This window comes from Manacus candei, unplaced genomic scaffold (assembly GCF_025592945.1).
Source record: "Manacus candei isolate 608988 ecotype Guabito, Panama unplaced genomic scaffold, ASM2559294v1 h1tg000094l, whole genome shotgun sequence".
Classification (NCBI taxonomy): Eukaryota; Metazoa; Chordata; class Aves; order Passeriformes; family Pipridae; genus Manacus; species Manacus candei.
Genome location: NW_026138142.1, coordinates 2,496,699 through 2,508,742, shown reverse-complemented (window position 1 = coordinate 2,508,742; position 12,044 = coordinate 2,496,699). Strand labels below are relative to the sequence as shown.

Below are 12,044 nucleotides of genomic sequence, written 5' to 3'. Positions count from 1 at the left end.
GTTTAGGTTGGACATTAGGAAGAACTTCTTCACAGGAAGCAGAAAGGGTGATTAGATATTGTAATGGGCTGCCCACGGAGGTGTCACTGCCCCTGGAGGTGTTTAAGGAAAGCCTGGACGTGGCACTGAGTGCCGCGGTCTGGTTGACACGCTGGTGTTCGGTCAGAGGTTGGACTCGCTGATTTCAGAGCTCTTTTCCAACCTAAGCAATCCTGAGACTCCGTGATTTTGTGATTTTCTTTTTGTTGCTGTCGTTTTTTAATTTTACGGTTCAGGCGCTCCCCCCACCCCTCACACTGGCCCCGCCCCCTCAGCCCTGGCCCCGCCTATCGCGGCAACACCTCGCTTTCCCGGCCCCGCCCCCGTCACTAGGGGGCGTTCCCCGCCGTCGCGCGCCAGGGCGCGGAGTGGAGCTGCGCTCCTACCTCGCTCCGCTGTGCGCCGGCGCCGCGCTCGGCGCTCGGTTGCTCAGGCCTGCGGGAGCGGCGCGAGGGCGATGCTCGGAGCCGCCGCCGCCGCCGCCTGAGGGTCCGGCCGGGTCCGAGCGGGTCCGTGGCGGTGCCGCGGCCGTGCCGCGGCCATGGGGTTGGGCTCCAGCTCCGAGGGCCCCGGCGGCGGCGCCGAGGGCTTCCACGTGCACGGGGTGAGACGGCCGCCGCCGGGCCAGCGGAACGGAGGGAGGGCGGGAGAGCCGCGAGGGGCGCTGGGGCGGGTGCGGGGGCGTCCCGCTCGCCCGCCGGCCTGCGGGGGCTGAGGCTCCGCGGCTCCCACCTGTCGGCCCCTTCCCGGGAGCTGCCACGCCGGCAGGGGCGGGGCGGCCGCGCCGCTCTCGGTGCCCACGGATGCCGCGACCCGCCGGGTCCTGGTGCGGGACAGCCCGGGGGAGCCTGCGGGGCTGCTCTGGGGAAATTTAGAGTAGTTTTAAGAGTAGTCTAGCCCTCTCTCTGTCCCTGCTCCCCTCTCTCTCTGCTCCTCTTTCTCCCTGCTTCCTCCTCCCCCTGTTCCCCTCTCCCCCGTTCCCCGCCTTCTCTCCCTTCTCTCCTTGCTCCTCTCCTTCCCTGCTCCTTTTCCCTCCTTCCCGGTTCCTTTCCCCCTCTCCCTGCTCCTTTCTTTCCCCCTCTCCCCGTTACTTTCTTCCCCCCTCTACTTGCGCCTTTCTTTCCCCCCTCTCCCTTCTCCTTTTCCCTCTCTCCCTGCTCCCTTCTCTGTGGATCTTCACAGCATCTTGTCCGGAGGTTAATTCCTGCTCCAGCCTCCCCCCGGCGTTCGATGTATTTGCGAGTTTGTTTTGACTCCTGTATATCCAGCACTGTCTGCACACACACTGGTGTAAATGCGTACCCCGGCGTTTCAGGATAGACAAAGGTGTTGCTGATAACAGCTGCTAAACGAGTTATCATTTCGTTTAGTGGGTGCTCTCCCTCGCTGGAATCAGAGTGGAAGTGTTGTTGCCACGTGCTGCTTTAGGCATCATCCCAGTTTATGTTTCTCAGTGTCACGAGGTGTGTTTGGGGTACTGGTGCTCTGTATCTGCTCGTGTCAGTCTCCTGAACTGAGCCTGCTCCGTCAGAAATGAATGTTGGTCTTCCTGTCATGCTGACCGCAGGACACTGCTCAGGTTTCTGTACTGGAGGATGATTTTGGTGACCAGCAGTCTGCAGAAGACAAAGGAATTTCTCTTTTCTCCAGGGAATTCATGCAGCTCTTGATGCTGGGTCATTTTGAAAACCAAGTGCAGCAGGATTTTTTGCAGCTCACAGCTCCCTTTGGGAACCTGTGTGGCTCTTAGACACCCGAACACCAACGTCCTGAGCTCTGTAGTAACTTTCACGTGCTTCTTCTTGTGTACATTTTCATCCTGGACATTATGTAACGTGATGGTTTCATTCTAAGGCTTCTTGAACATTACTTAGAATTTGTATGTAAACATTTTTAACCTTTGGTTCAGTATAAAGCTGTCTGTTTGCAGTTTAGGGTTGTGATGAAAGTTAATACTTCCTACTCCAGTTGTGGTTACAGTGCTCAGTCTTGACTGTTTAATAATAAAGAATGATTTTTATTCTTAGTTTTGCTTTAAAAGCTTTTGCTGAAGTAACTATGCTATTATTTTATAAGTATAAAACAATAATATATGTAAATATATATAAATATATATAAAATATAAAGCTATTTTATTGATGTATTTTATAACTTACAGACACTTCTGCCAGCAAAAGCCCCAATACCAGTACACTTCATCTATTAAAAAAAACCCCAATACAGCAGCTTGGTGCTGTATATATTGTATAGACCAAATATAAGATATGGTAGTTAAACTTTCCTAGCAATGAGCTTCTCAGTTTAGATGATGCCTGGGTTGTAACTTGGTGCTTAAACTTTGAGGTGTGCCTCAGGAGTCAGATATATGAGGTTAAGGGCTGCTGAGATAACAAAAAGTAAAGTTAAAATCAGTGCAAGCTTGTCAGCACGTTTGCAGTGGTTCCTTAGCATCCTGTTGCTTTCTTAGTGTACCTTGGAAGTGGGTGGCCTCTCACAGAATTTGTACATCCTGTGTAGCTCGTGGTGGGGTTTATCTTGGTGTGAATGCATTTTAATAAGTGTTCTCTATATTTATTGCACCTGTCCTGTGACAGCTTGGTTATAATGAAATCGAGATGCTGCAGCTCTTATTTCTTAGGAGTCCTTTGTGAGTGGTGGCAGTTTCCTTGACCATTACCTGTGCTGAGGCAGTGTTTGTAATGTGCTCATCTAAGTGTTCCTGTTCCAGTGGGCTGGAAACTGTGGGAACCCAAGTGTAAATTGTGTTTATGGAAAAACAGCTCTGCTGTAAGTGGGGATTTCGATGTTCTCAGGCTGTTAGAAGTATGGAAGAAAATCCTGAGGCAGCACTTCGAGAACTAAACCTTTCTCCAAAGTATTCAGTATTTAAATTCCAGGCTGTGAACACTGAATCACAATATTTGTGTTTTCTATGGGGTTAAAAACCTGCTTTTTACAGCTTAATTTGAACACCTGTTGCTCTTAGTTTTATAAAACTTAGTTCACAGTTGTGGATTGCTTCCTGAAATCTGTCATTTGGTATCTTATCTCTGGTTCAACTCAAAAGTAAATATGGAATTGTGTAAAGATTAACACTTTTACTTATGTAACTAGAGATCAGTGTTTAATAATAATAAAATGTATGTTTTTCAGGTTCAAGAAAACTCCCCAGCTCAACAAGGAGGACTGGAACCTTTCTTTGATTTCATCATTGCCATTGGACACACAAGGCTTGTAAGTCTCAAATGATTTTAATGTTGTTTTTTTTTTTTTTCTTCCCTGCATGAACTATGGGTGTTGTGTTGATTAAAAAGTAGAAGCCCAAACTGTCACAGTAAAGAAAGCTTTTCACATTGTATGTGGCATTAAAAATAAAGTAAAATTTGCTGGTGTTCAAAGTCTCTTCTCTGGCTGGATCCAAATTTGAGGAAAGGGTCTTATTTATGCCCTTACTCACCTTAACTTCTTAACAGGTTGACGCAATGTTTATGTTATTACTCACTCCTACGTATTTTTTGCCACAAGGTGAATATTGAACTGGTGAGTCAATAGTAAGAGCTCAACATTTGTTTAAACAAACTTGTTTCAACATTTGATAAAACCTGAAAAGAATCGTAGCCTGTCTACTTATACTTTTGGGACCAAGAACACAATAGGTTGAGTTGTGAGAGAAGAGTTGAGTTCTGGTTTGGTGGGGTTTTTTGGGGTTTGGTTGGGTTTCTTTTGTTTGTTTATTTAACAGGCTCAGAGCTTTGCCTGTATGCTTCACCCTAACCCCATACAAGCTGAATTCCTTAAGTTTGTCTTGCTTTTATGAGCAGAGATGTCTTTTTGGAAGTGCTCGTTGTAATGGTGATTGTGGTGGAAGATCATTTAATCTTTTTAACATGACAGACACGATGATGGTTCTGTCAGCTGTTCCCAAATAGTCTGTCCTTTCACAGTCAGTTTGCAGTGACTTTGAAGGGCTCAGAGACATGAAGTGAAATGTTGCTGCTCATTGTTAGACTACACAGTTGACATCTCATGTTGCTGGTATTACTTAATAGCAGTTGTGAAGCATTTCATGCAAGTGATGAAATGGAGTAACAGCAATTACTTATGTAAAGGGACGTGTGCTGACAGCACTGACTGCTTTCTAATAAAAGAAAATTGAACTGCTGGGACTGTTTGTGAACCACAGAGTCTAAACTTTGATGGGTTTGGTTCTTTGTATTCAAATTCTGCCTGAGATGTGGCATATGTTACAGGTGCAACTGGGAATAATGTTAATCTAATCCTGTATCTCTTTCTGTGCTCTACAGAATAAGGAAAACAATATGTTGAAAGACCTGCTGAAGGCAAATGCTGAGAAAGCAGTGAAGCTGGAGGTGTATAATATCAAAACAATGAAAATAAGAGAGGTGGAGGTGATCCCCAGTAACATGTGGGGAGGACAAGGCCTTCTTGGAGCCAGCGTGAGGTTCTGCAGCTTCCAGGGAGCCAATGAACACGTGTGGCATGTTTTGGTGAGAGAGAATTCTTTGGTGGCTTGTCAGTGTTCATACAACCTTGCTTTACAGTGTAATATTTAGAAGTAACTTTTATGTACAGTGCTGAAATCACACAGAGGAAGGGAGCAGAGTCTTGAAGGTTTGAGCTATTTCAGTAGGGACAAGGAGTAGGTGTCTGTCGGTGTTGCCTGTCGCTGTGACAGAAATAACTCCATCCCAACCAGATCCAATAGTGTAGATGGGAAGGGGTTTTTTTTGTTGAAGAATCAATGTCAAAAGCAAAAGCATTCTGGCCTGATTGGTGTCTCTGTGTTGGCTAAACTCCATTAAATTAATGTTACAAAAAGCACCACAAATTTATTTTAAAATTAGAGGCAGAACTGAAAAGGAAAGACTGTTTGTTATGTTTCTGGTTGTTTAAATAAATGCAACTTCTCCACATCTTTGGAGTATCTTATTTTAAATTGGTAGCATCTTGGTCTTTCTTATTCAGCACGTTTTACAAGATGTCACACCTAGACGTAGACTGTTCAAGGACTTCTGTTTTATCCCATAAACAAAATGTTCTTTCCTTCTGCTGTTTTTGGAGTTAGCTTTCTCTTTTGATCTCGGGGTGGTTTATCCTGCTGCCCATGCAGATGACAACTGTCATTCTTTCACAGGATGTTGAACCTGCATCTCCTGCAGCTCTGGCTGGTCTACAGCCCTACACTGACTACGTTGTTGGATCTGATCAGATTCTCCAGGAGGTAGGGTGCATTCCAGTAGGGACTGATTGTCTTTGCCAAGTGTAGGTTGTAGGATTTGATTTTTCATAAATCTAATTCTGTTTATATCAAAGGTATGGGGATGGTGTTTGGGGAGGTTGGTATTTATGACAGATGCTTTATTGTTGAGGTAAACATTATCTGTCTTTTTAATGTGACAATAACAAGAAGTTGCCATTAAAGATCAAACTACACCAGTGAGTTTTCTGGCTCTGGGTTTTTAATGTCTCATGTTGAAGTAAATAACTACGTAAAATGCTGACTTGCTTCCAGCTCCTTGTCTTGCACATGTGAGTTTATTAACTTTGTCTTTCCTTTTTTTTTTTTTTCTTAGTCAGAGGATTTCTTTTCCCTGATTGAATCCCATGAGGGGAAGCCGCTGAAGCTGATGGTTTATAACACTGAAGCAGATTCCATTCGAGAGGTAGTTGTGACTCCCAATGGAGCTTGGGGTGGAGAAGGAAGGTACTGATCTCTGGACAGTCACTTGAAGACAGGTTATATACTTGCTGTAAATGAGATCCTGTTAAGAGTATTATTACTATCAATTGCAGCTTGTTGTTTTCAAGTTAAGCCTTGTTTCCTTACACTTATCACACAAAACTGTTAATCTCTTCATAAAAAAAAAAAGCTTAGAACTAAGAATTGGGCACGTCCTGGATCTAATCCTTTTGAGCTGAATCAAATGGCAAAAACCCTGTGCTGAGTTCCCCATTAGCAGATTCACTGTCTTCATTCTCATAGTCAAACACTGAGCTAAAGCAAGAACCAAACCCACATCAGGTCAGATGATATATTCTGTAAAGATATAAACCCAATCAACTGAAAGCTAAGCTGTATATTTTTAAAAGTCAACTGCACAGCGTTCCCTGAGTACTGTAAGTGAAACGACTCTTGCAGGTAGGTATTTCCTGCTATAGATGAAAGACACAAACTCTTCTTGTTGTGAAGAGTCAAAATTTAAAACACTAGTTTTGTTAAGAACAGCCGTTTTTTTAAGTCTTGATTTACTTGTCTTGTACAGCTTAGGATGTGGTATTGGATATGGCTATTTGCACAGAATTCCAACACAATCCATAGCATCAAAGAAAAAGCCAGAAAGCAAACCACCTTCACCCTCAATAGAAGCTGGAACTTCTGTACCATCCACTAATGGTTACACAGAGGTAGGTAAGAAATAAATGCCAATCTCTGGCATGTTCTCTGGAGTTTGAAAATGTTCTACTTTTTTGGAACGTCGGTAACACAGTGTATTGGAATACTGTGTTTAATTTTGCTTGAATGAAATGGAGTTGGGTGAAGGGAAAGTGAGAGCTGAGGGTGCTGAGCAGGTGTGAGATCACCAGTGTTGGCTGATAAAAGTTTTTACCAGATATTTTCTTTCTATTTTCAAGACTTGCATGCTCTATACTACAGCTGTACCAGTCAACGAGAATGACATTAAAAGAACACTTACCTCACTAGGAAAAAAACCACCTACAAGAACTGAGCATGGACTGTTCTTCTAAGAACACTTTAAAAGCTGAACTAGAACACTTTGATGTCCTAATTGGTGTTTGGCTTTCAATTTCAGCATCACAGATTCTCTCTGAATTGGTGTATCTGGAAACAGGCAGGATGCTTTCATAGGAAGGTTGGCTTCAGGTGAAGCTTTCAATGTAAAAAGATGTTTTTCCTTCTTACTATCTTATTCCAGACTCCATTGTTGGCACCTACCTCTCAGAGTGAAAGCTCTGAAACAGTCATGAACTTGGATCATTCCAGAGATCAAGAAATGAGTGGTTATTCACCAGAAAGCTCACTTTCTCCTCCTCCCCCTCTCCAGAGAGTTATGGATCCAGGTATATTTTCTTAGGTGCTTTTTCAGCAATTCTTTAGAGGACATCTAAAGAAATGAATATACAAGCTTGAGACTTAAATGTAGAACTGTGAGCATTGGTGGTTGTTTTCCTTGAAATTTTTGACTTCCCTGGATTTCAGAGCTGTAGAATTGAGGTACCACATAAGTTAAATTTATTTGCATTTAGCAGGGAGGGGACTTCACTGACTTTAGTCTGGATATAACTTGTCTTTTTTTAATCTAGAACTTTGTGTTGTATCTAAAAAAGTGATGTAATATTCGCTTTCTCCTTCAGGATTTCTAGATATGTCTGGTATTTCATTTTCTGAGCTCACTAGCTTAACAGAAGTGTCCAGCATGTCCCCATCTGCCTCCTTCAACACGCCAGCAGCAGGTGCTTCCGCAGGCCCTGAAAAATTAATGTCAAACAATGAAGCCTCTACGTATTTTGGTAAGTGCATTAAAGACTTCCTTCCTCTATTTCTGGAATTGCACCAACTCATACCCGCTCAACATTTTCACCCTTTCTGGAAATAAGCGAATTTTAATAAAAATCAGAAAGGACAGGCAAAAATCAGATGGAAAAAGTAGCAGAAATCAGGTGTAGAAATGGACAAAAACTAATGGGCTTTTCTTATAAGATTATAGAAAGTGTGTCTTTTTCTTTAAATGAAAACATTGATTAAACTGACTTTAAAAGCAGGTATTTCTAAAAGCAGTGTAAATGAATTTTTGTACCACAGTTGTAAAGCAAACCCGAAGTTTTTTAGTTAGTCATCTTAATATTGTCTTTTTGTGATGGTTGACCCTGGCTGGACACCAGGTGCCCACTAAGTTGCTCTGTCACTCTCTGTCCTCAGCTGGGCAGGGGAGAAAAAATCCAGTGAAAGCCTTATGGGTGGAGATAAGGGCAGGGAGAGATCCCTCTCCAGGTGCTGTCATGGGCAAAACAGACTCAACTTGGGGAAATTAGTTTAATTTCTTACCAAACAAATCAGAGGAGGATAGCGAGAAATAAACTGAAATCTTAAAAACACTTCCCCTCTACCCTCCCTCCCTTCTTCCTGGGCTCAACTTTACTCACAAATTTTCCATCTCCTCCTGCCAGAGGCACAGGGGGACTGGGAATGGGGGTTGCAGTCAGTTCAGGTCTCTGCTGCTCCTTCCTCCCCAGCGGGGGAGCTCCTCACACTCTGCCCTTGCTCCAGCATGGGGTCCTTCCCACAGAGATCCAACTCAGGTCCTTCCCACGGGCTCTAGTTCTTCAGGAACTGTTCCAGCATGAGTCCCTTCTGTGGAGTGCAGTCCTTCAGGAACAGACTGCTCCAGCCTGGGTCCCCGTGAGGGGTCCTGCCAGGACCCTGCTCCAGCACAGGCTTCCCCCAGGTCACAGCCTCTGCTGGGCATCCCCCTGCTCCAGCATGGGCTCCTCCACGGGCTGCAGTGGATCTCTGCTGCTTCCCCACAGCTTCCAGGGGCTGCACCAGGGGCTGCAGGGGCATCTCTGCTCTGATGCCTGGGGTACCTCCTGCCCCTCCTTCTGCACTGACCCAGGAGTCTGCAGAGTTGTTTCTCTTGCATATCCTCATTCCTCTCTCTGGCTGCTGTTTTGCAGTGGGAATTTTTCCCCCTTCTTACATACATTATCCCAGAGGTGCTGCCACTGACACTGATGGGCTCGGCCTTGGAGCTTGCTGGCACTGACTCCCTTGGACATGGGGGAACCTTCTGGCAGCTTCTCACAGAAGCCACCCCTGTAGCCCCTTACTACCAAAACCTGGCCATGCAAACCCAACACACTTTTCTGTTTAAAAAAAAATAAATATATTCACAGGATGCCCACCTTTCCCTTCCAAAAGGTAGGGTGACTGTAAGAGTTGCAATGCAGAATAACAGTAACAGTAAGAACACAACAGACCCAAAGGTTCGTGGTCTTTTAAAAACCTGTGTGCACCATCAGAGTTCCTGGATTTGGGGAGAACTGAGTAAATGCAACCCATGTATTTGACAGTTGTGAATCTGTTTATGTGCCTGTACAAGGTGTCTCATTCAGGCTGATTTTTCTAGGGTAACCAGGGGTGCTGCTTGTTACCTTGCCAGTTTTTATTTTCTTACAAACCATTTCCATTTCCCAGAACATGCCACAGCTTTGGCCCCTGAAGATGTAACCCTGCATTCTGAAGGCTCAGTCAAGCAGCCAGAGCTGGATGACCTACTGCCTTCAATTCCACCTTTACCTTCTTTTCCTCTTCCACATGAAATTTCTTCAAAAACAACTCTAGGAACTGATCCTGATAACCAAGAATTAAAGCTGCTCGTGAACAGCACTGAGAGCTCATTAACCACTGCTCCAGAGAAACCAGAGGAAGAAGCAGCAAGTGAACAGAAAGAAGAAGCAGCTGCACAAGATCCCGAGTGAAATGGACCCTGCTTGTGTTTACAGACTGTCAAATGCTGCAGCTTGGAATATTTTTCTGATCTTGAAAGAATTACAGTTACTCTATTTTGTTAGTGTAGACAATACTAGAAAAGAAATCACATGAAGTACATATCTTGTTGTATTTTCCAATCACTGTTTTAATGGATTGATCTGTGTTCAAACTTTGAATGCTGTCCAAAAATCACCAAATTAATGGAGAAATTAATGCAGAAACAAGTTGGACACTGGCAGAATGTCAAGTTCCAGAATTCACGTTTGCCTACAAGTGCTCCTGAATGTATTTGTGAAGGCACTGTGCCTGAACAGTGACACTTAGTGATGATTTTATCAGTATGATTGATGGCATTAAAAAAAATATTTATAGTTTTGTTAGAAAGCTTTTCTAATGGTACTCCTTGGGTAGACAGTTCTTGTGGCTTGCAAGGCATTTCTCACCCCAGGATACTTTTATTCCTACTTAATACTCCTCAGACTGTTATTTTTCTTGTTTTAAGTCCCTTCTCTGTTAGGTACCTTTGCTACAACTACTTCCTCATTGAAGGAAGTGCCATGTGGTTTGAAGTTGCAGCACAGAGATGGGACAGAGTCATGGTGGGTCCTGTCACTCACTTCTGCTCTTCTGTGGACCAGGGGGTGGCCTCACACTTAAATAAAAAATGAAGCAGAGGAGGGAATGATGATGGTTATTTGAGACAAATGGAAGTGAAAATGATGTTTAAGTTGGGGTGATGAACCTTTTCAGTGGAGGTGAATGTCTTGGCTTCTGTAATGACTGAGAAATAGCTTTTCTTTAGTTGTGCTTTTCTATTTACTCATTTCTATTTTTATACAGATCCTTGTAAGTTTAAGACATGGGGCTGTTGTGCAGCAACATCAACTGCTTTTTGTAGCTTTTTTGTTCGCACTTGTCTTCAAATAGACTCTGAATGTAGCAGCAAACATGACATGAGCAATGAAAGGCGTGTGGTTCTGTAACCCTCAGGGCAGTGATTTATCATGGAATGTCAAAGGGATAGGGAATAACAGTTACTGTGGTGAAACTCCTTCCTGAATTAAGAGATGGGGGGTGTTGAAGCTAAACACCGAAGTACATTTATTTAGTACAATATTGCCTGATTTCCTTTTCCCTGCCCTGTCTCCTGCTCTGTTTCTGCACTGTGCAGACCAGTACGTGACAACTGCCAGGGCTGAAATCTGGTACTGAGGCAGGAGGGGGGACTCACAGTCCCACAGATTTGCCTGTGACAGCTCAGCTTCACCTGAAGGGTGCAGGTGAAGTCACACCACAAGAGGTCTTCAGCTGAGTCCACCCTGGCATAAAATCTGTCCTTGGTACTCCATCTCTGTTGTCAGTCTGAAATACTGCAAGTACAGTAGTTCTGAACAGGACTGTCAAAATACCTGTTGCTTTAAAGAATGTATTGAGCCCCAACTGCAGGCAGTAGAACATAGATTTGGACTCTAGTCTGCTAAATGGTCTGTTAATTGCAAACTGGTTTTATTTCCTGTATTGCTAAAAGAAATTTCCTCTTTTCTTTCCTCACCTGACTGTTACAGGGGTGAACAGCCAAACACTAAAAATAAATGTAATTTAAACTATTGCTAAATTTGTTTGGTCTTGGAGCCTGATGACTGAAGACATCTAGGTGATCTATTTATTGATGTTGTTTCTTTAGGACTTGTTTCTAGTCTTCCACCTTTCTCAAAACTGGTTTTAAGCTGGTAGTAGCTCATTTAAATGATGCTGTACCATTAACACCCTTCAGAAATTTAAGAGCAGAGAATGTCAAAACTTGTTCTAGATTTCAAATGTCACCGTAATAAATGGCTTAAACTTATGTCAGTCGGTCTGTGTGTTAACTGGTTCTTGGAAGGGGTTTGGAAAACCAAATCCTTAGGGGGTTAAGCCTCAGGCAGAGGGATGTTGGGTTCTCCTAACCTGAAACTTAATGATTCAAATGCTAAATGAGATGAAGAGTTCAACCTCCTCATCAAATTCCTTTCCTCTTGATAATTTGGATGCTATCTCACTGCTGAAGCCAAGGTAAGTAGGTAGTACTCTTACTTGTGGGTACAGAAGCGAGAAAGATGGTTAGAATTTCTTAGTTTCAAAATAAAACCTGAAAAGAGTTGGAGAAACACCTGAGTGGCAGGATGCACAGCCAAAAACAAACAGCCAATCAACCTGTGCTGTCCCAAACATCTGTTTCCAGGTAATGGATATGACCTTTCTCCCACTCTGTAAACTTTGAGGGCATCTCAAAACACAACAGCAGCAGTTCTTCTGCAGACACAAGAAGGACTGTCTTGGCAGCATCACAAGGAGGGCAAAACAAAGGGAGGAGGATCTCACCTTGGAGCACTCAGGGGTTTCTATGGCCAGACACAACAGGATCAGCTTCCAGACCTGAGCTGCTCCCTCATATTAATAGCTGAGCCTGAGGACATGAGTCTGGCAGATGTTT

At 43.8% G+C, this 12,044-nt stretch overlaps 1 protein-coding gene across 1 annotated transcript; it reads left to right on the top strand.

Annotated features, from left to right (window-relative positions):
* The first annotated feature begins 442 nt into the window (after window positions 1-442).
* Window positions 443-11,417, top strand: GORASP1 (golgi reassembly stacking protein 1). Its single transcript, XM_051768257.1, has 9 exons — window positions 443-643; window positions 3,193-3,273; window positions 4,344-4,547; window positions 5,195-5,281; window positions 5,634-5,764; window positions 6,324-6,465; window positions 6,996-7,140; window positions 7,435-7,590; window positions 9,275-11,417. Exons 1-9 carry the CDS (start codon window positions 581-583, stop codon window positions 9,556-9,558), a joined length of 1,293 nt encoding a protein of 430 aa, XP_051624217.1. The 5' UTR covers window positions 443-580; the 3' UTR covers window positions 9,559-11,417.
* Window positions 11,418-12,044: the final 627 nt, after the last annotated feature.

Bases quoted from the DNA above. Each gene is read 5' to 3' on its own strand.
- GORASP1 (XM_051768257.1), top strand. From the start codon at position 581: ATGGGGTTGGGCTCCAGCTCCGAGGGCCCCGGCGGCGGCGCCGAGGGC. The intron at 4,548-5,194 runs GTGAGAGAGAAT...ATTCTTTCACAG, and splicing joins AACACGTGTGGCATGTTTTG to GATGTTGAACCTGCATCTCC. The intron at 6,466-6,995 runs GTAGGTAAGAAA...ATCTTATTCCAG, and splicing joins CCACTAATGGTTACACAGAG to ACTCCATTGTTGGCACCTAC.